General features: G+C 33.1%; 4 protein-coding genes across 4 annotated transcripts; 2 read left to right on the top strand and 2 right to left on the bottom strand.

Moving 5' to 3' along the window:
• The first annotated feature begins 260 nt into the window (after window positions 1-260).
• Window positions 261-2,723, top strand: LOC114167669 (cytochrome P450 704B1). The gene is made up of 5 exons (XM_028052787.1): window positions 261-541; window positions 637-933; window positions 1,004-1,381; window positions 1,999-2,199; window positions 2,458-2,723. Exons 1-5 carry the CDS (start codon window positions 347-349, stop codon window positions 2,635-2,637), a joined length of 1,251 nt encoding a protein of 416 aa, XP_027908588.1. The 5' UTR covers window positions 261-346; the 3' UTR covers window positions 2,638-2,723.
• Window positions 2,724-9,116: 6,393 nt separating this feature from the next.
• On the bottom strand, window positions 9,117-10,206 carry LOC114166365 (auxin-responsive protein SAUR78). The gene has a single exon (XM_028051083.1). The coding sequence runs from the start codon at window positions 9,745-9,747 to the stop codon at window positions 9,361-9,363; it is 387 nt and encodes a 128-aa protein (XP_027906884.1). The 5' UTR covers window positions 9,748-10,206; the 3' UTR covers window positions 9,117-9,360.
• Window positions 10,207-17,902: 7,696 nt separating this feature from the next.
• Window positions 17,903-18,886, top strand: LOC114166719 (17.4 kDa class III heat shock protein). Its single transcript, XM_028051499.1, has 2 exons — window positions 17,903-18,035; window positions 18,155-18,886. Exon 2 carries the CDS (start codon window positions 18,198-18,200, stop codon window positions 18,678-18,680), a length of 483 nt encoding a protein of 160 aa, XP_027907300.1. The 5' UTR covers window positions 17,903-18,035; window positions 18,155-18,197; the 3' UTR covers window positions 18,681-18,886.
• Window positions 18,887-19,074: 188 nt separating this feature from the next.
• On the bottom strand, window positions 19,075-25,847 carry LOC114166718 (CCAAT/enhancer-binding protein zeta). The gene is made up of 16 exons (XM_028051498.1): window positions 25,166-25,847; window positions 24,714-24,789; window positions 24,273-24,392; window positions 23,801-23,876; window positions 23,200-23,268; window positions 22,950-23,030; window positions 22,527-22,598; window positions 22,160-22,252; window positions 21,932-22,072; window positions 21,755-21,838; window positions 21,492-21,635; window positions 21,297-21,386; window positions 21,145-21,227; window positions 20,582-20,971; window positions 20,042-20,264; window positions 19,075-19,951 (listed from the first exon to the last, which is right to left on the bottom strand). Exons 1-16 carry the CDS (start codon window positions 25,845-25,847, stop codon window positions 19,334-19,336), a joined length of 3,042 nt encoding a protein of 1,013 aa, XP_027907299.1. The 3' UTR covers window positions 19,075-19,333.
• Between the last annotated feature and the right edge of the window lie 230 nt (window positions 25,848-26,077).

Genomic DNA, 26,077 nt, shown 5'->3' with positions numbered 1-26,077 from the left:
ATCATAACCTGTTTTTACATGGTAAATCTTTGAACTCTTACAATAATTGTCTTAAAAATCATATTAGGAATGTTTTTTTATTGTTCAACTATGTAAAAGGATTTTACTCTATCAGTTTAGAAGTTTAAACTGTTGGAAATTTAAGTGTGAGTTTAAGTCTCACATTAGGTGAAAATGAAACAGTAGAGTATCATAAACCTATAAATCCAAAATCTTAAGGTCTTAGGTTGAAAGTGGTGTCAATTCCTAATGTGATTGGTCTCAAGTATCATTGGTGTTGTAATTCCTCAGTTTTTTATGGAAAAGTTTGTGGTTCTGATTGCAGGGTGAAGTGTACCATTCATATATGGAAGTGCTTCTTGGAGATGGGATATTTAATGTTGATGGTGAGAGTTGGAAGAAACAAAGAAAAACTGCAAGCTTAGAGTTTGCATCCAGAAATTTAAGGGAATTTAGCACCAAAGTTTTCAGGGAATATGCCTTGAAACTTTCTGCCATTCTCAGTCATGCATCTATTCTTAACCAAGAAATAGACATGCAGGTGCTGCAACCATTCTTTATGTTCTTAATTTTGTTTTCAAATTATACAAAGTAGGAGATTATGCAGTTGATGATGGTTGAAATGTTAATTACCAGGAACTGTTGATGAGGATGACTTTGGACTCCATATGTAAGGTTGGATTTGGAGTGGAAATTGGAACACTATCTTCCAATTTACCAAAGAATACTTTTGCTGATGCATTTGACACTGCAAATATCATAGTAACACTTCGCTTCATTGATCCACTTTGGAAGATCAAAAAAATTTTAAGTATAGGCTCTGAAGCACAACTTGAGAAGAGTATCAAAGTTGTTGATGATTTCACCTACTCAGTGATTCGGAAAAGGAAGGCAGAGATAGAAGATGTCAGAAAAAGTGGACAACAAAATCAGGTAGTTTTATATCCTAACCACATAGTAAAGATCAAACACAAATTGATTCATGACCTATGTTAAAAAACAGATGAAGCATGATATATTATCAAGATTCATAGAACTAGGAGAAAGCAATGCAACGGACAAGAGTTTGAGAGATATTGTGTTGAACTTTGTGATTGCTGGGAGAGACACAACTGCAACAACCCTGTCATGGGCCATATACATGGTAATGACACATGCTCATGTTGCTGAAAAACTTTACCTGGAGCTGAAACTTTTTGAGGAGAATCATGCAAAAGAACAGAACATTTCCTTGCCTCAATGTGACAAAGAGGACTCAGAATCATTCAATCAAAGAGTAGAGCAATTTTCAAGGCTTTTGAATAAAGATTCACTAGAGAGATTGCACTATCTGCATGCTGTCATAACAGAGACCTTAAGATTGTATCCAGCAGTTCCTCAGGTATGCATTTTCCTACATTGATTTAGTTCTAGGTATGAAAAATCCACAAAAATGTGAGGTAACTTTTTAATTATTGCTCAAACAACAATTTTCCTTTTAATTATTGCTCAAAAACCAAATTACCTCACACTTAAAATGTGTCTTTAAGTTTCTCAATTTTCAGTCTTAATCCCTATATTCTATAAACACAAAGATCTTCATCCTCTCAAGCATCATTGTTGTGTTGTTGTTTTTATCACAATGGTCTAAGTCAGTCACCAAAATAAACCATTGACTTTAATATCACTTACGTATTTCTTTTTTCTAAGGAAGAATTCATAATTCATTACATAAATGTGAGTGGAATCCAACCCACATAAGAATTGACACCAATTTCAATCCAAAACCTTAAACATAAGGTTTACCATCTTTTTCATTATTACTGTGATTTAGACTCACACCCGAATTCTCAACAATCTATTAACAAAACACATTTTTCTCTTGGATTTATCTTATCACAAGCAAAGCATTTTCATGTACTTTTAAAGAGAGGTTGACTTCACTAAGGTTGTTGCTTTAAATGTACTACTTTTTCTTCCATGAACCAGTTTTTTGTGAACATCAGTGTTGAATTGTAGGATCCTAAGGGCATATTAGAGGATGATGTATTGCCAGATGGAACGAAAGTAAAGGCAGGAGGTATGGTAACATATGTTCCATACTCTATGGGAAGGATGGAATATAATTGGGGTCCTGATGCAGCTTCATTTGTCCCTGAGAGATGGTTCAAAGATGGTGTTCTAAAGAACGAGTCTCCATTCAAATTCACTGCTTTTCAGGTACTTTGTATTTGTATTAGGTTTTACAAAGAGGATTTCACTGGCGAGACACAACACAGACGTGAGTCCAACCACATAAGGCATTGGTTAGGAAATGGTGTTAATGTCTTATGTGGTTGGACTCAGGTCTCATTAGTGTTGTGTCTTCCTAGTGAAATTCCTTTGTAAAGCCTAACACTTTGATCTCTTCAAAACTCTGTAATATGATGTGATAACAATCCAAAATTGGTGTTTCATTGTTTTCCTTTGCACCTATAGGCAGGCCCTAGGATATGCCTTGGCAAGGACTCTGCATATCTGCAGATGAGAATGGTGCTAGCTATTTTGTGCAGATTTTACAAGTTCAACTTGGTGCCAGGTCACACAGTTAAATATAGGATGATGACAATATTATCCATGGCTCATGGCTTGAAAGTTACCATACACAAACGTTGTTGACAATATTATCAATATGTGATTGATTAATCATGTATCACATAATCATAATCATCCTCACATGTTTTTAGCCATTCAATAAATAAATGAGTCAAGTTTTTTTTTTATAATTCAAATTTGTTCTAATTTCTCTAGGAGATTTTCTACATCAACTAAAATTTAAAGGTTAAATATGCTTTTAGTTTAGAATTAGTCAATTTTCAAACTTTAGATCAATTTAGTCATTCATTTTTCAAAATAAGTGGATTTAGTTATTTTAATCAAATTTTATTAAGTTTATTTAACATTTCAAGCGTGTTTCATAATAGTATTTGACTTAAAAACATTAAAACAAAAATTTGTCAAACATTATAAACAACTCAAATATAATCCTGAAATGTGTACGAAACATCAAATCAACTTAACAAAATTTGATCAAAAGGACTAAATCCACGTATTTCGAAATATGAATGACTAAATTAATTTAAAATTTTGAAATAGACTAATTTCAAAATTTACTGAAAATTAAATGACAAAAACATATTTAACACAAATTTAAATATCCAACCCAACTTGATTCTGATTATTGGGGTATATCCTATTGTGGTCTTCATTGTCACCAAAATGTGAGGATGAACCTCGTAATAAGATCATTGGATTTGAAGTGCATACTACTTTTTTGTCATGTGGCCCTTTCAATTTGAATTAAAGTTTTGATATAACAAAAATACTTATCCATTTAAAAGACCCTTATCTTTTAAATAAAAAATCACAAAAAAAAAAACGAAATTACTCCTAAAAAATGTAAATAATAAGAAGAAAGAGATAGTTGCTTTTTTGGAGTGTGATGATTGGTTTCTGCACCTTTAAACAGCTAGCACTTACCACTTAAATGTTTCGTACCCATTCAACATGTTCTCATGTTCTTCTAAGCATTTCGTCATGCTTCATGCTTGATGATTCCTTTTAGGGTGATGTACGAACGAAACATTACGTAATGAATACATGATGTGCATAAACAAACCATTTTAAACCACGCAATGCCCATTGTTTTTGCTGCATAACCAAGCCATGCATATCTATAGCATATGAAACTGTGACAATGATGCACATGCCCTACACATATCAATTCATTCACGACTACAAAGTTCAAATCTTTAACTAAATCTTACCAAAATTTATATCACTCAACCTATGTCCTTTTGTGGGCCTCAACCCTCATACCACACAACAATTTTTTATTTTTAAAACATTAATTTCACCTGTGAACTATACAGTTTATAAATATTTTTTTAATTTAGTTGAGTCGGTTTTTCAATTATTTGTTTAAAAAATTATAAACAATCAAAATCGGTTGAAACTCGCGAGTTAACTTGGTGCATTACGGATTTGGGTCAGATTTGGTTGATACAGGTTAATTCTTGATCCGGACTAGAACCCGGTTCATTCATATTAAACCTGTGGTGAGTCAGGTGAGTCAACCTACAAATAAAAAATCACACAAGTGTTTTTTTATTATATTGGACTTTATATTTGGGTCAGGTTAAGTTTTTTTTTTTTAATCAACATATTGGTAATTTGTATTTGGACTTTAACATACTTTTGAATTGTATTTAGAGTCTATTGAAATTTATTTAGATTTTAACCATAATTATAATTTAATTTTTTTGAGATTGAAGAAAAAAAAGTTGTATTTTTTTAATTAAACGAACTAGTGAACCAACCTGTTTAACTCACTAACCCGTGGTGGACCGGATCAGATTCAAATTTTTTTGACTCCCTAATAATGGGTCGGGTCGAACCGAACCAAATTCTCTATTTTGATAGCTTTAAAAAATTCAAACTAACCATTATAATAATTAATAATTATAATTAATTATTAATTATAATAATATTAGCATACTAGAACATACAAAATTGTAATATATAAAATTAGTTTCATAAAACGTACATACTTTACCCTTTCTGTACGGGTGAATGAAATATTTTTCTTTGCTGAAATTTTTCAAAAAAAATTTTAATTTTAAATATATCTAGATTTAGAAATATCAGTACTGCTTGAATAAATATAAGATTTCATATATGTGAAAACAGTGGGCGATTGATGAAATGTAAAAATAAATAAATAAATAAAATAAGAAATTGAAACTCTGCTCTAACCTTATCTGTCAATGAATGCGACAGCCTAGTTCGACAGCATTTACAGTTGTTAACAGAATTCTTCAGTACACAAATGAAGAACAATAGATGTTCAGAATTATGCATACACCTAAAGTAAAATAAACTATATAATCCTAAATTCAACTCCAGCTACGATTTCAGAGTATGCTCAGTAAAATAGTTAAGTTAGCATCAAAGTGTACCCCATTTCTATTATTTTGTAAATAATAATAAATTGAAAACATAAATGTGAAAATAACTTTCATCTTTTAAATTTCTCTCTTTCTTTTTTGAGATAAGTCTACGTCTATGCATATTATTAAAAAAAACAACTCTTATTCTTCATATGAAATATAATTATAATCGAACTAAATTAGATTTTTTTAAAAGGGGTGAGATTTTTTAGCTTCCTTTACCCTCTTCGTAAGGAATCACATGGGACCAAAAAATTTAGAGTCTTAACCAAGCAAGCTTTTTTATATATAAAAGGAGAATAATCTTTTAATAATTAAATTTTGACAATTTATTCTTATAATCTGAGATGATATCTTTTAGATAATCTATTATTTTTTATGGGTTAAAAATGTGTGGATTTAGTTCTTACCAAATTTTGTTAAGTTTATTTGACATTTTAAACGCATTTTATGATAATATTTGAATTAACCTTGAAGCGAAAATGTGTCAAACAGTGTAAACAATTCAAATACCATCATGAGATGCGCTTGAAACGTCAGATAAACTTAATAAAATTTGGTTAAAATGACTAAATTCATGCATTTTTTAGAGATAAAGGACTAAATTGGTCAAAAATTTTGAAGAGTGACTAATTCTAAAATTTCACTAAAACTTAAGAGACAAAAACATATTTAACTCATTTTTTTTTTCTTCTATATCTCAAAACCATTTAAAAATGTTACATCAAACTATAAAGAAATATCAAAATTTAGTTATTAAAATATGATTGTCTTCGCTAAAACACAAAATTTGTATTTCATAAGCAAATTCTTTTTTGGAAAAAAGACAACAAATGCTACCCTTTCATTCAAGCACCGATACTTAACCAACCAAGCAGGAGAACTAGATCCTGTAATTTCGGTAGAGATCATAGTTAGTGTCGCATCTAACGCACTTTTTGTTTGTAAAATGATGAAAAGCACTTATGCTTGCGTGTGTTACTGTAATAGTTATTTCTTTTTGTTCATTACTGATCCCCATGTTCTTTATAGTATTGGATTTTGATGTGTGATTGAATTCAAGACAGGTCCTCAATGTCCAAGACTTTTTCAACCCTTTCAATCTTATTCTTAATGTATGGTCAAATACTCTTGATGACAACAAAATAAGTCAAACATCACTCTCTTTTGGCTGATCCAATTACATGTTCAGATATTGGGGACATCCATTAATGTTTGAGCTAATTAAGAAATCATGATTTTTTGTATAATGAAAACGTGACCTAGGTACATATTCATTCATCCCACTTTTCTTTCTTTTCTTGCCATCCACAAATCTCATTTTACTTCCCCCACATTTTTTTGAAGTTTGGAATTGGATCACAGCTAGGTGAAAAGTGGTTGAAATCTTCATTAAAATTCACAATTTTAATATGTTTTCAATTTTTTTATTCATGATATATGAGTTGCTAGGTAGGATTTATCGAAAAATTTGATAAAAAAATAATAACAACTACCAAAAAAAGTAATAATAATAATTACAAAAGATAATACCAATATTTTTAACATAAAAAACATTTTTGATATAAGAAGTACAAATTTACACACATAAATGAATAAATCAAGCTTCACTAAAATCAAATGAGTATTAGAGATTCAATAAAAAATCATAAACAATTGCTTATTAATCACCTAATATATCAAAACTGTTATAAAATAATTGAGAGAAAGAAAATAGAGAGTAGAGACTGATTTTCTGTCATTTATCAGTAGGAGAAGTCCCTATTTATAGATACAAAAGACAACCCAAGAATACAACTCAATGGTTACAATACTAATGATAACATCAATAACAATCAATCATAGGTAACTGATAGCAACTCAATGGACATCCATAAATTTCATAACAAAAGATAATAATGTTCTTACATAAGAATAAATGTAAAAAAAAAAAAAAAGCAACAATGTTAGACGGATTTCTCTAATCACAGACATCTAATTTACCATCCTAATAATCAAAATCAATAATCTTACGTCTCAGATATGTTGTCAAAATTTTAATCTAATCCAACGATGAACGAAACAAAAATCACAATTTTATTGAGTGCGTGTTTGGTTATGCGTCAAATTAATATAAAATTGATTTTTTAACGCAGAATCAGTACGTGTTTGGTTTCCAAAATCAATTAAAGGATAAAAAATTCACGTTGAATGAGAAGCAACTAATTCTTGCTTATATATTGGAATTAATTCTTGCTTATATATTGGAGTTAATTCTTTAAAGCTGAAGCAAAAACACTCCTAAGACTCCTCGATGAATATGTCAACAAATTTTTTCTTTTTTTCTTATAAACGTATAGGACAGGTAACAAAAGAATTGACATGATGTAAACCAATGAGGTATACTTGAATGACAGCATCCAATAACCAACGGTTATACTCAGCTGATTCGACATGAGACTAACACCACTAGAAATATGGTTTAAGATATTAACTAATGCATTACAGCTTCATAAGTAGGAGTGAAAGAACAATAGTAGATGAAACAGAAACCTAAGTGTCTGTGAAGCCACTGTCATTAAAAATTCTTAAGGTTAAACACTATCACAAGTATCATAAGCAATTATTAATCACAGTTACTCACCTAACAACAACAACAAACACGAACCATTAATGAGTAAAAAGTAAGTGGCCTAATTATCCTCTCTTTCCCCCCAAGCAACCAGCACTAGAAGAAGCTATAACTCTTCCTTATTGGTGCCAAAAACCTACCAATAATATTGTCCCTATCATATTGCTGCATTCCCTCACCAATCTTCGACATGAGATTCAAAATAGTAACATGTCACCACCAAAACTTCTGTCACCTAAGTTAGGCCTGTCAATTTAGGTTAGAGCGGTCCATCTGGGTTCACTCATTTTCATGCACACAACACAATGCAATTTAGGTTAGTATATTTTTAATAGTAAAATCAAAATATAGGCTGTCATTTTATACTACAAAATAACAAAACATAATCCATAATGTTAGAAATATAATAGTCTAAACTTAGTATATGTTATAAGCCCATGTCTATTTATTAACTGGTGTCATATCCTAAGGTTTTAAACAGGAATCGAACTTGATATGTTCGATAGTGATCTTTGGGTTGCAATTATAAAGACAGAGTGTAACTTTAGTTGACTTCTGTGTTCGCATAAATGTATTGCATCACTGAAATCTGATTTAATTACAAATAGACATGAGACATTGCCCGTCTGGTATAATAAATTATCTAATTTATTATAAAATGAAATATACACAGGGAATTAAATCTAAATCCTAATCATCAATTTGAAGGATCTTTTTAGGGATACTATGAAAGAATGAAACTAATGAGACATGAACATCAAGAGAACTTTCGATTAAACCTTTTAAGTTAACGGGTTGATTAGTATTTTATCGAGACTACTTTCAATTAAAACTTTTAAATTAACGGGTTTATCCGTTTTTATCGTTCTACTTTTTCATTTTTTATTTCTTATCCATATTTTCATTAATTTTGAGTCTTTTTATATTGACACTTTTTTCTTGGGTTAATTTCAAGTATTCCTATTTGTACCATTTTATATTCAAATATTTAAGAATAATTCATAAAAGAATAGTTAATGATTGTGATTTGTTTCAAGGTTGTTTTTCAATTTTTCAATAGAAAGAAAAGGAAGAGTATTCTCATAAACTTAATATCTATATTTTTATTGACATCATGACCGAGTGATAAAATGAGGGAGTACAAATCTTTTTTTTCTAGTTCAAATTCAGGTGTCGTCTGATCAATAAGAAATTGGAAATGAAAGATTATTGCTCATCACAATTTTATTGGAAAAACTTTCGATACAAAAACCTTCTAAACCGATCATCAATACAACTTCAGCTCTGATACTCTGATATCATTTCAAATCTTTCAAAAGAAAGATCGCTTAAAAAATATAACACTAATAAAACATGAGTTGAATCGGAAAGTGAAAACACCTTTGAAAAAATTTGGGATATAGATTTGAGTTTAATCTTCGGGAGTTAATTTACTCGTTTTTTTGACAATTCCTAAATCGTAATAATGCTTAACTAATCGATAGTTTTCGTTTCAATTCAGTGTCATTTTCAAGTAAAGAAAGAAGAAACGGGACAGGTGATTGGAATTGGCGTTGGATTCATTCACCTCAAACAAAGTCACAACAATGAATAGAACATTCATGTCAACTACATGCCCACTTTACACAACAACAATACTTTTATATATATAATTAAGATTGAATCAATCTGAATTCACAAAGTTATGGCCAATGGTTTGGTTTTGTTTGGGCGACCACATGAGAAACAATCGAAGTCAGCTATTACTAGGTGTGTCAGCATCGATGGGTACCATGATGTGGATCAGCATGCACAAGAGTAGAACTCAACCAGCTCATCCATGGACCCCAACTGGGTCTCTTCGCTCTCAAGCATCCACAGCAAGTGCTCGAACAGCACCACCTCACACGACACCACCACCCCATCATCACGAGACGAACAAGACTTATCCACTAGCTCCTGAAACACAGGGTGGTCGATCACTTCGGAGTTTACGAGGTAGCGCCTCCTAGATTTCCCGACATAAACAGCATGAAGCTCTTGTTCATGTGCATGTTCCTTGGATGAAGAGGATGCTCCGGTGGCTCCTTTGCTGGAGGAGACACAGCTGTTGCTGCGGCTGAGCTTGGTCAACGAGGGCCATCTCTTGATCGCTGACTTCAGCTTTGTAAGTTTTCCCACTTTGGCCATGTTGCAAAGGTGTTTGATGAAATGCCTCAACGAGATGAAAAGAGAGAGAGAGAGAAAGGTGTGTTGGTGTGGTGAGTGATGGGAAGGTGTGAGGGAAGGAAGGTTCAGTTATAAAGGAGGGGTTGGGTGGTGGGGAATTGAGGGAAGGCTATGGTGAATGATGCGATGAGAAGGGTTTAAACACGTGCATGGCCCACCGTTTAGGACACAGCTAAGAATGAGATATTTGGTGGAGAATTGGAAAACCCAGTTGCCCTTTTGTTTGGCCTCTAGTGAGGTGTTTGGGATTTGTAACCTCTGCAAAATGACAAATTCCTTTGCCTCTTCCTCTTTTCCATGCATGCCCTCTTTTTTTTCTGGACCATCACATTTTTCACTTTTCCTCTCTTACCATTCTTTTAGTAAGAGAAACTATTTTATGGACTCACACCACCTGCTCTATATTTATGTTCACAGTTTCTGATCAATTTTTTTCTGACAGATAACCGAGTTCAGCTAATCTTTTAAATTAAAAAATTAAACCAATAATACAGTTCCTAAGGTAAAAATAAAATCACTATCTTTGTTTTATAAGATCAATTAAAACTGCCTTTATGATTGTATTGTTGTTACAACGTTTCAATCTGATAAATATATATTTTCAGTAACTGCTGAATGATGTAGTTGTCCAAAACTGTTGTGATGTATCATGTTTGCTACATGGGGGGTTAATTATAGGTTCAGTTGGAAATGGTTGTGGACAAGAAAAATAAACCTCCAACTCTAGGTAACTTTTAAAGAGGCTTAGGAATTAAGAATATAATATTAACAAAACTGAAAAATATTATGAATTGAGCAACTAATACCTTCCTTAATGAGTTTATTTTCAGGAAAGTTGTTAGATTTAACAATTTCAGGTTTGTCCATTATTATTATAATAATAATAAAATAATAATAGTATCAATATCCAGGCTCCAGAGGTATGCAATCAAGTATACATCAACAACCATTTGTTGTAAAGCAACCTAGAAAGTCATAGCACTATAACCTTACAATATAGGAATCTTTATTATTATATTACAGAAATGAAAAGAGATGATAATAATGAGGATATTTGTAGGGTATGAAAAAAAAATTCTTTTAGGTGGTTGGATTGGACATGATATTTTGTTTCTGTTTGTTGTTCTAAAAGCCTTGGAAATACATTAGAACAACATGAGTTTGATGAAAAAAAGAATTAGAAAGACCACCGAGGAACAGAGTTAATGAGTGTGATTGCGTGTTGGATTTGAACTGAAAAACAAGGTATATATGTTGGTTTTGTTGTTTTTGTTTGCTAATGGCATCATAGCATGCAATCATAAACAGCAACAAATTAAGGTGTTGGTTGGTTAGCAAGCCAGCAAGGATCCCATCAGTGAAAAGCACTCAAACTAAGCAAATTCATCTACCTCCTCACAAACTACAAAGTGTTGGTGCCCACATCCTTGTCCTTTTTATGCATACACTTTACTAGCTTTCTTTGGTACAGAGGTACCATTAGCAAGGTTCTAAATGCATATGGGGCCTAGGAACCTCATCTAACAGAGCACTGAAAACTCCAATTATATGCTTTGTCTATTTCTTCAAACTTCAATTTCAAGGACAGTAATGAAATTTCTTAGCAAAAGTGAAGAACTTCTCTTGTATGAAGATGAATTTTTTGTATACCAGAACTTCTGATATTTATGTGAGTTCCCTGTAATTCAGATTCTGACAATTAAAGTTCACAATTAATAACAGTAATCTTTGTAAAAAAAATTTGCATACCTTATTCATGAAAACAATGAAACACTAGCATATGATGAGTTTCTGAATAGGAAACATAAATTAGGATGCCTCATGGGTCATATGTGTGAGTAATGTTTGTGGTCCAACACTAGTGTGAATCATAGATCACAAGAGCCTTAGCAGAGGCCAAATTCATGTATATTTCACATACAACCCAGTGGTCCAATAGTCCCTATTCCCACTTCTCATGCTGATGCTTCTTGTTGCTGACACCACCTTCAATTCAACCCTAGCATTTTCATCCAACGTTTTTATTTCAATGGACACCTTGTTTTTTCCGTTCTTGCAAAAGGTGATGATTGTACCAGCAAGTTTAAAATGTTCCATCTTAATTATCAGAATCAAATTTGTTTTTATCATTGGCTTCTCTTACTGTTATTTGTTAGGCCAATCCAAAATGTTTTTCTCATTGGCTTCTCTTACTGTTATTTGTTAGGCCAATCCAAAATGGTAACAAAATGTTAGAGATCCTACGTCGACTATAAATAACGCAATTTTATAGTATATAAGATGGTACAAACCTATCTTATAAATTGATTTTGTAAGGTTGAGTTAGACTTAAAATCCAGTTTTAAGATTATATCAGTATTATGAATTAAAGTTTATCTTAGCAAAATTTGTTGTTTACTCAACTTATTGTGTCACTTGCTATCCGGTTGCAATCGGACCATCCATTAATGTCTAGTATCATCCTTAAGATATATATACATACCTCAGAGGCACGAGGGGGTGTGTTGGAGATATAAAGATAAAACACTGAAATTTAAACCTATGGTTTGATCCTGGATACATTTATGAGAAACTAAAGAGAATGAATTAGAGAATGTATTATGTTTCTTTTGGCATTGAAAAAATGAAAAATGTGTACATGATTTCTTTTGCTTTCTTGTAATGTTGTTTGTATAAATCATGGTTATATCCAAAAAAATCTGACAAGCTAACATCGCTATGTTGGTATTTCAGAAAATTAGTCCCCTCTTCCCTTAATATGATGGTTTTATAAATAAAATGGTCCCAAAATGTTTTGAACAAAAGATTTATTAACTGATCATGTGCTTCAGAAGACTGGGATGGTATCCAAGACAAGATTAGTTTTAGGGGCCTGGACCATCTTCTATAATAAGAAAAATGCATTAAATTTGAAGATCTCATTAGGATTTGCATAGTCTAAATCATGTGCCACCAAATTATGTAACAATACAAAATGTCAAAATCATTGTCAGTTCAACCAGAACAGAACAGAGCGCATTAAACAATTTAATAAACACAGAATAAATGCTGTTTGAGAAATAGTAACCAGACATATATCAAACACTTAGGTAGTGATTTTGTTTTCTCATGTAGCATAACCTAAGTTAAGAGCCACAATATTTAACGACAAAAAGGTATGCCTTTTGCTGTATCTTTCCTCTTTATTGAGGATAACTCGAATGTTTTTTTCTCTTTTTTGACTGTAACTTTTCAATGTACACGTAAGTGAATACTTTGATTCATACTTTATATGCTGTGAGTGAAATAATAAAAAAGAATGTGTTGATCACATCTAGGTATGCTAATATGCTAGTTATAAAGCATGTGCCATGAATATATAAATATATAAAGGTCATGTTAGTTCAACTATTATTGACCAGAGCATATAAAAAGAGTCTTAGGATGTTAAACAGAGCATATATTCTGTTTGGGAACTGATTAGTATAGACAAAACATCAAACACTTTCTGGACAAGTGATTCTGAAGGATATATTTTAGGGGCAAATCTTGCTCCCTTGATATGTTCAGGAAGTCAACAACAAGTTTTTTCTGCCCTAATGTTTTTATGTGATTAAAATGTCCATTGCATTTTCTTTTTCCTTTTTCTCCACAATGATTCTTTCTTTGAATTTGACAATGTTACTGGACAAAACATTCATAGGACATTTTAGCCTAACCTATATAATTTCTAAAATGTAGGATAAGGAGAGACATATCCATATTGGATTATTATGAATTATTTAAATTCACAATTAAAATTTATGTATTCAAAAGCATATTATCACTTAATACAAGAATGAAGTTATTCAAAATTAAAACTCCTTTTGGTACATGAAAGTTTATTCAATTTAACTTCAACATGCATTTTTATAAATTTGCAAAAAAATAGAGGTGTCATTAATAAAGTAACACCATTTAATTTAATGAAATAGAACTAATTAAAAAATTTTGGTTCCTTTAAAATAAAAATGTTTCAAATTTGATTATTGTAAAAAATAAAAATTCTTAAAAATTAAAACATATTATTCTTAGTCCATTCAAATTTTTGTTCTATTCTAAGTACAATACATTTTTTATTTTAATCCTTCTAAATTTTGTTTTAATGTAAATAAATAATATTTATTTTAAAAATTCTAAAAACATTATAAGTAAACTGTAATAACATTGTACCTTAGAGAGTGTGTAAAAGAATCATTGATTTTGGCTGAACATCCATTCATCAACAACAAATGTCACATGATAATATGGATAAAAGAAAAAATTTATTTTTTTAAGAGATAAATATTAAAACTGTTTTTTTATAAAGACTAAAATCAAAATAAATATTAGATTATTTATTAATTATCTTTTTTTAAAGACTAAAATCAAAATAAATATTAGATTATTTAAAAAAAAGAAAAACATGACTTTCGAATCATGCCGTTCAAAAATTAATTTTAAATTTCAGATTCTGTATTCTGAAAATCATGAAAAATCAAGTGCAAAATTGGAATTTTCCTGATTTTGTGATATAGGGAGAAATACATAGTGGTGCACGGCCAGGTTTTTATCTGGACACATAAAGGCCCAAATTTTGGGACCTTTCTTATTTCTTTGCATTTGTGTATGAAACGATTATGCATATCACTATTAATGAATTCAATTTTTTTATTGATTTTTTAATGAACATTCAAAATATACTGTATTATTATTTTAAATATTTTTTAATATATTTTAAAATATTAAAATTAGTGATAAATTAGTGTATTATAAAGGTAGAACAACAACAAAAATCCAAATTCTTCGATACTAACATTTCCATGTTGCTTGCCTCCTTAAAAGGATAACTAAGATCATTTTCAAGAGAGTTTAAAGTTATACTATTTTAATAGGCTTACACAGGATTTTAAGTCTCACAAAATGAAAGTTTTTTTATTTTGATTCATGTAAAAAATGTTTTTACTTTTTCTAAAAGTGAAAATTATCATTTTTATTTGTGTGTTGGAAAAAAAGTTAAGTGATTATTTTAAGTAATAAACTGCTAATGTTATGATGCAATTTTAGTAGTAGCATTAATATCTTTAAAAAGATGCGTTATTGAGTGAGTGTTTATGTATCTTTGTATTAATATTAATTAAGAAAGGATAAGAGGCAATTAAAACACCGACAACAAACTTGTTTATTTTAGGCCTGATTTACGTAATTTGGATTTTTTTCTGTATTATTCTTCTATTATGTTTCTATAATATATTGGTTATAATTAATTTTAATATTTTAAAATATATTAAAAAAATATTTAAAATATTAATACAATATATTTAATATAAAAAAATTTAGTAAAGAATATCAACTCTAATTTATACCGCTTTTAAATTTTTCTGTAACGTCCCATTTAATCAATAATCTTAATTAAAGTAAACATCACACAGGATAACATAGTACTGCAGTTCTTGACAACACGTGTGGGGTTTTTCCATTCCATTTTTTTTTTTACCGAAATCGGTCAAAAAAAAAATGGAATCAAATCACACCATCTCTATAATAAGTGAATGCCCTTTTTTCTCCTGAAGTTGTCAGAATTATTCGTAATAAGATATTGGCTACAATTGAAAAGGTCTTATCAATAAAATTTTCATTTATCCGAGATCTAGGCATAAGTAGAAATCCATTCTATAATTTAATTAATCATGGTGTGAGAAATCAATCCCACAAATAAAGGAATTGTATAATTATAAACACTACTCTTTACAATATTCAAGCCACACAACGATGCAAAAACAAAACAAGATACAAAGTTCAACAGTAATCAAATTGCAATTTAAAAGACAAGCTAATACATGGGCCATACCCTATAATAAAGCCCAAAATAATAGAATTCAGCACATGTGGGCGACGCAGCGGAACCATCACCTCCCTGTTGGCCACGGACGTTTCTCGCATCTGTTCACATCAATAAATTGATGATCATCGCAAAAAGAGAAAACCACACATACAGGACATACAACAAACAACAGAAGGGTAAACTAGAGCCGGAAAATAGTTCATCATGTAGTTACATACAATTTCATAGTTCAAGATACATATGTCAACCCATCATGTTATGACTTGCAAACAATACATCAAGACTTAGACATGACTCATCCGGATACATATAAATTAGTTGGATTTAGCAGATGCTTGCACTTGTGATGGATTCTCTGCTCTACCGAGCTGCTCACCCCCGAACTAAGTGTTACAATGTCTCAACCCCACACACAAGGTTAGTCCTCAATGGGTTTCGGGCCTCCTGCTACTCTCACCACAGGAGTCAGTCCGCTCTATGTGAGACTAACTGACTCCTTATAACATCAGGATGCAACCTTACCTTGAATCCTTACTAAATGATATAGATGGGGCACCATCATGAACTCCCACTAACAGGGGTCATGGAATTACGTCCCGACCACTGAGGCACCACCATGAGATCTCACCTAGAGACTCATGAAATTACGTCCTAACCAATGAGGCACCACCACGAAACTATCGTGAAATTACGTCCTAACCCAACCAAAACCATGATTCCAACCATCAATGTAACATTATTGCTCATACCGAATTCATGACCACATATATAACCAACCTTTCATGTATATTCCATACCAAGATCATGCCAAACTCATCATTCACCACCCATAAACCATCTTTACTCATGCATATTCACTCATCTCATGCTTTAACATAGCAATCCAAATTAACAACACATTATGCAAACAATTTTGAGATTTTAGAAATAAATTTACAGCTTGTGTAAAGCTCTAAAATTTGTGTATTTATATTCAAATTTAATATGATTGAATCAAGAACCAAATGAAACAAGAACCAACTTAATTGAATAACTATAAAGAAAGTTGTACACCAAACAAGCAACAAAGGTCAATGCTATCAACAACCAAACTATAGTGATCTTGTGATAAAAACTGCTCTCATTACAGAGCTCCGATTAAAGATCCTACCGGTCAAAGTCAAGAATTATGTGTTAAGGATCAGCTGTTAAAATATCATCTCGATCCAACGGTTAACGAAGTAGTAACTTTCATTTTACGAAAAGTGTGCAGTGTTGTCAACAATAAAACTATAGTGACCTTGCGATAAAAACTGTTCTCACTACAGAGCTCCGATTAAAAATCTGACCGGTTAAAGTTAAGAATTATGTGTTAAGGATCAGCTGTTAAAATTTCAGCTTGATCCAACGGTTAACGTAGTAGAAATCTTCATTTTACGAAAAGTGTGCAATGTAGAAAAAAAGAGTAGTGTCACATCAATCAAACATATTCACACACCATACATTTTTATTCGACCAACAGCCTCATTCAAGCATCACAGCCATATCAACAGACCAAAAAATCAGCAAAATAACTTTAAAAAAAATCATAAATCCTAGCTTCCCTTACCTAAAAAAAGTTAGGGGAATATCCCGACACCCAAGCAAGTGAGTCTACCAATCACGAAGCAGATTTACGAGCTGTAAAACAGTGGAATAGATTCAAAATGGGTTACCATGATGAACCCTAGCTAGAATCATGATGACAGTGTGAATGAAAAAGGTATGGGGGAGAATCAACTTACATGAAGAATGGAGTTGAGCTAACGCGAAGAAGGGTAAAACCCAAACCCTAGCAAAACTTCTAAGAAAAGGGAAGAATGAGAGCACGATTTTGAGAAATGAGTACAGAATGAGGGACCTTATCTGCTTTAGGGTCTTGACATCCTATGAATCTACCTTTAGACCCAACTAATTAAGAATAACCCTTAAAAATAAGAACAGAAAATAATTGAGCCTTACGGTTTTGCACTCTCTCAACGTTTTCATGGTTAGTAAACTCGAAATATTAAGAAAAGCTTCATTTTCGTAGAATTAACCAATTTGATAAAATGCTAACGAAGGAGTGGAACTAAAAAGGTAAGTATGATCATAATAGAGACAAAACTTCATGAAATATTTTTGAAAATAAAATGCATGGAGAACTAAATGTGATTTTGACACGTAAGAGAGAGAAAGGGCATTCACTTTCCACAACTGTCCAGAGAATTCCACGTGTGAGCGAAGAGATGTTTCCAGAAGATGTGGAACAAATTACTCTAGACCTTTCTTAACTCTTCGCAAACTTCTTCTATTTATATTTTCTGCACAACTCTTATAATCAATCATCACTAAACTAACTCAATCTGAACAAAAATCCTTTCTAGATTCTCGGCGAGCACAAACTAAGGTTGGTAAATTCTATGATGTTTTTCCCTTTTGCATGTTTATGTTGTATTTTTTTGGTGAGTTGTCATGGTATGCCAAGTTTCGTCCTTTTTTACTGATTCTTGTTGGAGATGAATTCAGAATCCGAGTTTTCGCGGGTTGCATTGGCGTGTGAGAATTGAAGATGAGCAGGATCGGTGATTCGTTAAACGTGGATTTGGCGGCTGCAGTGAACAACCTCTTCAATATTCCTGAAACCATGGAAAAGTTGATGTTTATCCCTTCTTCTGGTGGGCATGAGCAGCATGAGAGCAGAGGGGTTTCTAGCATGATTCCAGTGGACATTTTGGAGACTCCGAAGGAATTTATATTCTTCATGGATGTTCCTGGTCTCTCCAAGTCTGAAATTCAGGTGACAGTTGAAGATGGGAACACAGTTGTGATACGAAGCAATGGGAAGAGGAAACGGCACGATGGAGATGATGAAGGGTGCAAGTATCTCAGGCTGGAGAGGAGAGGGTCTCAGAATTTGCTGAGGAAGTTCCGTTTGCCTCAGAATGCCGATGTGTCGGCAATAACAGCGAAATGCGAAAATGGGGTTCTCACTGTAGTTGTTGGGAAGCACCCTCCTCCAAAATCCAAATCTGTTCAAGTTGCTATTGCTTGAGTTCAGGGATTCTCAGTTTTCATTTGTTATTTTGCTTCTTATCACCCAAAATTAGGTGCGGTGTAAATCGTCTTAGCAGTGTTTATGTGTTCTTGCATAGTGTAATGAAATTTGATCAATGGTGAATCCTCTTCAAACACTTCAAAAGTACCACTTCAGGAATGAAGATAGAGAATGTGGAATTTTACAACTTTTTTCTCACTTTACATTGTTTTCACTCTGTAGGTGAAGATCTTAGTGTTCATGTGTAACATTGCATTAAGATGTGTTTTTTAATATTTTGGTGTCTAGAATCATTAAAGAGCACTTAGAAAAAAACTATATGCAAATTCGTCAAAATCAAATCAGTATAAAATTGGACATTGAAAGGAAAACGGCAATTTAAACCGAGAGATGAGAGAAACGTCCAAATAAAGAGATTGATACAGGGCCATTAAATTAAACAGGCCACAAACAATACAATTTAGAAGCAATCAAAACTGAGAGAATACAAGAATAACATGGTGATACTACCTAGCCTGATATGGAATTTCTCAAAATTGTTATAAGGAAACTGTTGATGCATTCTCAAAATCTGGTCATAGCCAACTGTTGTCTCGGTCAATGCAGCTGATTACTTTTTTCTTTTCTTAGATTTGTTTGACTTGTTTTTCTTAAGGGAAGCTTTTTTCTGTGTGGTCGTCATCTTCCATTAGATGCTCAAACTCTTCATAACTTGCAAATGGAGACACGCCTTTCTTACCACCACTTTTATGTTTTCGTTTTCTTCTGCCAACTTCCTCTTCATCACCATCAGAGCCATCATCAACATCTCCAATCTGAATATCATCAATGCCATCATCATCATCACTGCCAACATCGTCAATTGGAGCATCAGCCTCTTCCTCCCCTATATCAGAGGGTATATCCATATCCATATCCACCTCACCGTCACTAACATCACCAATCAAGTCCTCATCGTCCTCACCGGCAACTTCATCCAAATCATCATAATCATAGTCAGTGTCTGGTCCCAAAGATGGATCAGTAGAATCCAACAGATTCTCTATCTCTTCATTATCACTCTCATCCCCACCATCAACCTCACCATCATCAATATCAAACAACTCCTCAGCTGCCTCCTCATCAGCTGACTTCTTTTTCTTTTTCTTCGATTTAGTGGAGCTCATTTTGTTTGTGTAGAATTTGTGGAAAACAAGATCCTCTGGGGGCACATCTGCCTCCGCTAGTGAAAGAATTTCTGCCCCAATCAATTGGTTGTTGACATCCATCTGCAAAATAGAGAAACAAGTTAACATGCTGAATCAGGAGGCTGGATAAGAGAATGGGACATTACGAGATTGAAAAGTCTACGCTTTTACCTGCTTGGCAGGTTCAATCTGAGAACCACCATGCCATGTGCTTTGCTTGGCTTTTTTCTCCATGAATTTGTCTAGGAAAGCTGTCATGGAGAGATCATTTAATGGATTTCCATTATACACAATATTGGCACCGGAAAGAAGAGTTTTTGCCATGGTAGAAACTGAAGGGTGTGCATGTGAAGCAAGCACCATTAACTCCCACCAACTTACATGGTCTGCATTGCTGTTTGGAGAAGATGGACAAGAAAATAAAAATCACAAATAAAGATCTAACTCTACCAAAGTGAGAAAATTAACTTTAGAAAATAGAAGGTATTCACCACTGATAAAAAAATAATGGTTAAGGTTTTGATACAATATAAATACATGCTTCGCAATCTCTAAAGATGCTGCCTTTTTCAATGGTCAGTTCTAAGAAGATTTTATCTTTTCATTGTAAGAGTTCCACATGAAATTGCTTTGAGCAAACAATGGCAAAAAATATTGCATATATTAATATCTGAAATGACGACTAGTGTGATAGAAAAATCAAATAAGTACCAGTACGAAGGCTCTCTGTGTCGTGGATCGTAGCCTCCACGAAGGGAAGACTTCTCAGCAGATAATTGTGACTGTTGACTTTCACTATTAGATACAGATTTTGATTTTTTTGATTCCTTATGAACAGTTTCATCCTTTGCAAGAAGAAATCCCGCATCCCCTGAACCATCATCATCATCATCATCAGAATCATCATCTTCAGAAGCTGCAGGAAGATCATCTTCACTCTCTGAAGAACTGGCATCAGCATTGGGGTCCTCGCCATTCTTTGCAACTGCAACATCATCCTTTTGTTTACTTGATACAGAGCTGGGTTCATTATCAGGTTCTATAACATCTTCAAAGTGTTCAAGTTCCTCATCTAGAGACTCATTCTGCAACACCATATTCCTACAAGTGAAGAGAAGATGGTTTCATTTTGCTGGCCAAATGTGTGGTTGAACAATTCTGTCACAAAATTCTCAGTGCAGACTAACACTGATGTTCTATGACTATAGTAAATATATCTTTTTTCACACCAACATAAAAGTAGTGACAATGGCAGTGACAGAAAAAGTAATTACCATAAAGGTGGTCTGGCTTTAAGAAGTTCGGAAAGAAGGAAAAGGCAAGCACAGGCATACTGTGGTGGCTGCTGAAGTGCAATCTGAAAAAACAAAAGTTCAGTAGTATGTATAAGAAGAAAAACGTAGAGAAAGTGCAGTTTAATATGCACCTGCAATAGACGTTTAGAAAATGCTGCTACACGCTTTAAATTAACATCCCTTTTCATTGCTCGGAGAAGAAGTGCAATAAACATTTCTGCCTGAGGACAAACACATTAGAAAATTCTACAGATTATTGAACACTAGTATAAGCAGCCATATTTTTATCAAAAAGAAAATGTAAAGAAAAAATAAAGTTTTCTTGCCTTGGATGTATACATGGCAGCCGGAAGCAAAAGTTTGGAATACAAAGCACGGTAAAACCGATCACTGGCTATCTGATTTTTGGAAGAAATCTTATCCAGAAGCATCAGAGCTTGAACACCTACATTAAAATTCTTAGAATGAACCTGCAAGTTTGTAAAACCTTAAGATATCAAGGAAAGAAAATCAGGTAAGGATGAATACTGATGCAATCCATCCGTAACATACTGCATAGAGTTTTATTTGCTAACAAATTAGTGATTACCAATTGGAAAAGTACTGGAGTTTGGACATCAACAATGTCATCAGCTTCATTACTTGAGACATAAGGAAACGCTCTATTCACGCCCTATGCCAATACCAAATGAAAGACAAGATTACAACAGAATTTAACATGATAAAAAAGTTCACAATTATTAGCATATATTATTATCATATTTACAGTTAGGAGAACTGATAAAAGCCGAGAGTCCAATTCCACATGTGATTCTGATAAGTCTTTTGACTTGCCCTCTTTTGCATTTCCCTTGCCCTTGCCGCTTTTATCAAGCTTCTGGTTACTGGTTGCGTCTATGATTAAAACCTGAAATAATTTTGAACTTAAGTAAACAAACCACTCATCGTCATAATATTTCAGATAAGATAAGCTTAAGGAATTTAAAACCAATACCTTAAACAACGCAAAATATACATCTATAAGACGTTTTGCCACTTTAGGTCCATCTCCTTTATTTGTTAGGCGGGTTTGGCTCAAGAAATTAATCTACAAAATTAGAAAAATCAGCCAACGAGATTCTTCGGACGGACCATATGTTTAAGGAGACTTTGACAGAACTTAAAATTAAATTTCAGAAAGTAATCTAAAATTGAAGGGCCATTTCCGAAACCACAGAAAAGTGATTTCAAACAGATACATCATAGGATACATAATATTTTCATTGATCATGTAACAACAAAGGGTAGAAAAAAAATGCTGTGACTTTTATTTTGCAGTGAATGATGTAAGAAAAGGGTGAGGATCAAAATATAGTACATACAGCATGGTACTGTGATCGTGGTCCTAAATGGGGCCGGAAAAGAAAAGAATCCACCTCGTCAATAACCACAGCCTGTATAGAAAAATTAACAAGAAAATAAATCAGTAGCAAAAACAAATGAAGAGGTAAAAGGGAGCCTAAACGTCAATGTCTATCATTGCCAAATATCATGAAACCCCAAAACGGAAATAGTCAATATATTCGTAAAAGGAAAATGAGATAAAAGAAGTCATGCAGGCATGAAAACTTTTCAGCCTGCAAAGTTCCTTCAAGTATTTATCTAACTGTCAATTACTTAGTGATATTAATAAAAAGTACAACTATTGGCTTAAACTCTAAATATTGGCTAAAAAATCAATTATAGATACACCAAAAACTGAAGTAAAAGGTTGAAACAATAGAGGGATTAATAAATGTTCATACCTTCATATTTGGGTGGTCAGACAAAAGGTTGGATAAATGAAAGTGAGCATTAGATGCTGCTTTATTATCTGGATCCCCAAGCTAAAGCAATATCAAAACCGCCCACCAACAAAGTAAGTGAGAGAAGCCACATAAAACAAGAAAGTCTTAGTAACAGATTGTGGTATTACTATAACCAGCTATTGTAACTTGACCACGCGAAGAAGAAGCAAAATAGATGCAGATTGGACATATATCACTGTTAACTCACTTTATTAACAAGTGCAGAAAGTAGTTTGCGTTCTTGTTCTGATTTCCGACTCAGTAGCACATATATGGCCTGCAAGCAACAAAGGAACCCACCCAATAGTTATTAATTAATATTAGCAACAATACATTCAATACATCTGAGAAAATGTTACAACAAGGTGGAGATAAGATCTTATTTAAGTGTGTGACCATCTCATAAGCTTTTTTAGCTTATTACGATATGATTCATGGAAAAAACTTATTAAATAAACATTTTTAGCATATTCCATTAAGCTTCATGCTTTAACTTATGAAATAATGATTTGATTAAGTTGTTTAATCAAAAAGACCTTAAATATAAAAACATATATTCACACAAACATAAATTACAAAAGTATTCTTAAAAAAGATAAAACGGATTCAGGAAAAAAGAGAATCTTTTTCCTATTATTTATCATGCATAAGAACTTTAAAGTATCCACCAGTTAAGACGATATGATTTCAGTTTATTAAGTTGATTATAGTAGCAAACCTTCCGCTGTAGTAATATTGAGTCACTTTCAACTTGGAGGGGAATGGGAACCCAGAAAAAAAAAGGAACAAAGTATGAACAGAAAACCAACCTTTAATGCCTTGTTTTTTAGAGCAGGTAGCATGTCACGTGATGCTTCTTCAAGGGCAGTAACAAAACGTTCATATCTGAGATATCACTAACAAAAGAGCTTGAGTGGATAGTAAAACGAGCCTCATTGATAGTTAGAAATATTCCGCAAGTAAAATCTGGGTTGAAAAGTGATGTAGGAAGGTTTTGGACTCGGTGGTACAAGGCCTAAATCATTTCATCTATTCTTCCAAGGCAATATTGTGACTCCTCAAGCAAAATACCAATTAATGTGACTAAATGCTCATTAGAATTCAACTATTCTTATTATAATAGAGCAAATAATTAAAATGTACAAGAAGCATCCAGAATTTACAAAACAAAACACGCTGCTACGGGAATATAATTTACTTCAGAAATTTGTAACCAAGTCAAATCATAGAACTTGATTTAAGATAAAAATGTGAAAATGAACAGAGTGTTATTACACATACCTCTGCTTCAAACACTCCTCCCAATACCAGAAAAGGAGTAGAGAGTAACCATCTTTAGTTTCAGGAAGATGCTTTAGGGGTCGCTGTATCAAGGTCTTCAATTTACGATCTGGTAATAAGCTGCAAGAAAAATAGAAAAAAAATAATGTAGCTAGCTGATCAGAGCACTGAAAGTCTAAGGCATCATTGTGCTTTAATGCTATGCAAATAATACCCAGTTGAATGAAAACTTTCCAAGTTGCAAACCGAAAAAAGTACATGTCATGTAATTTTAGAATAACGGCCTGTTGGGAAAGTAACATGAGATGTGTGCAAAGGAGAAAGATAGAAATGTATAATTATCTTTCAAATTTGATAACATTCTACAACTTTTCCTCCATAGATTTAATCAAATTCTTACAATTTTTTTAAAAAGCTCTATGAATTATATTTTAATGATACCTTGCAATAAATAATTCTTGCAGTGCTTCAAAACCTGTCAAGGCATGGCGCTTTCCAACCTTGGATGTCACCATTCCTAGATTAAACAACAAACACTGTCAATAGCTCCAGCATAATCCCAAGCACATATGACGAGGACAAAAGATAATAAATACTGTACTCTAAAGATATGGCATAAGCAAACAACACTTGGCTGAAAGTTCACCACACCAGACCCACCTAAGAGACTAAGGTTTCAATGACAACACTCGTACTTTACTTTTCAGCACTCCTACTACTACTTCACAATTCCACAAGCACTTAAAGGAACAACACCCGTGCAAAAACTTGCATGATAGCTCAAACTAACCATGAATAAGAACTCACCAATCGCAAAATCAAATTAATGATACAGAAAACAAGAAAGAAAATTTGACATCGAATTATCCCCACCAGCACGTATCTTAACTTACCCAAAAGAGCATCAAGAGAACGCAAATTTGCCATTGGATTATCCCCCACCAACACAGCAAAAGCAGACACTTTATCAGCAGCAGTCCCTGACCTCTGCGTTGAAACCAACATCTTAATATCACCACTTTTCCCCCTCGATGACTCATAATCATTAGCATATTGTGCCATCAATCTCTCCCCCAACTCCCTCTTCTTCTCCACGAACCCTTTCCACCCTTCCGCATCCGTTAACTCCACCTTCTTCCCTTCCCCAATCACCTTCTTTTCCAACTCCGCCATGTCCTCAAACCACACTCCCAAACCACTTGCTTTCATCAAAGGAAGCTTTGGCAGGTTCCTGAACTTGTTGAACCCCTTCTCCTTACTGGAACCATTCTCCAGTGACAGAACTGGGGATTTCGGTTTGGGTTGAGGTTTGGGGTTGTTCTTCTCGTGGGGTCCATTGTTTTTGCTCAAAGGTTTGTTCTTTGGCTTCTGGGTGCTTTGGGGTGTGGCTTTTTCAGGTGGTTGTTGCTTCTTTGGGGGCTTGTTCGTCTTAGTTTTGCGGAAATCGACATCGTTGAAACCTGATTGGGAGTGTGACGTGGATAACCCGAGCGAGGAAGCGAAGGAGGCAACGTCTGATTTGAGGATTTCAACATCCTCTGGTTTGTTTGACTTGCTGGACTTCAATTTCACCATTGTTGCATAGAGAACGAAGGAAGAACCACTTCCCAGTTTCAGAGAACGAAATAGAATTAGGTAGGGTTTAAGAATCTATTGGGCCTGACTCACACAAAAACACTACCTTTAAGCCCAAAACACATATCCTTCTATGAATTCCTACCCATCATCAAAATGCTCTTACACGACCATCCCCATGTTTGATTTGGCATTCTATTAAGTGAAATACGAATTAATCATTTACATCT

The sequence above is a fragment of the Vigna unguiculata genome, chromosome 10, assembly GCF_004118075.2.
Source record: "Vigna unguiculata cultivar IT97K-499-35 chromosome 10, ASM411807v1, whole genome shotgun sequence".
In the NCBI taxonomy this organism is placed as follows: domain Eukaryota; kingdom Viridiplantae; phylum Streptophyta; class Magnoliopsida; order Fabales; family Fabaceae; genus Vigna; species Vigna unguiculata.
The sequence above is the reverse complement of the archived record's forward strand: the minus strand, read 5'-3'. Positions and strand labels throughout refer to the sequence as shown.

What these genes read in the sequence shown, in the direction of transcription:
- LOC114167669 (XM_028052787.1), top strand. Translation starts at nt 347, where the DNA reads ATGGAAGTGCTTCTTGGAGATGGGATATTTAATGTTGATGGTGAGAGT. An exon ending in ACCAAGAAATAGACATGCAG is followed by an intron (nt 542 to 636) that starts GTGCTGCAACCA and finishes GTTAATTACCAG; the next exon opens with GAACTGTTGATGAGGATGAC. An exon ending in TGTATCCAGCAGTTCCTCAG is followed by an intron (nt 1,382 to 1,998) that starts GTATGCATTTTC and finishes GTTGAATTGTAG; the next exon opens with GATCCTAAGGGCATATTAGA.
- LOC114166365 (XM_028051083.1), bottom strand. Translation starts at nt 9,747, where the DNA reads ATGGCCAAAGTGGGAAAACTTACAAAGCTGAAGTCAGCGATCAAGAGA.
- LOC114166719 (XM_028051499.1), top strand. Translation starts at nt 18,198, where the DNA reads ATGAGCAGGATCGGTGATTCGTTAAACGTGGATTTGGCGGCTGCAGTG.
- LOC114166718 (XM_028051498.1), bottom strand. Translation starts at nt 25,847, where the DNA reads ATGGTGAAATTGAAGTCCAGCAAGTCAAACAAACCAGAGGATGTTGAA. An exon ending in TAAAAAACAAGGCATTAAAG is followed by an intron (nt 23,269 to 23,800) that starts GTTGGTTTTCTG and finishes TGTTGCTTGCAG; the next exon opens with GCCATATATGTGCTACTGAG. An exon ending in AGATTGAACCTGCCAAGCAG is followed by an intron (nt 19,952 to 20,041) that starts GTAAAAGCGTAG and finishes TCTATTTTGCAG; the next exon opens with ATGGATGTCAACAACCAATT.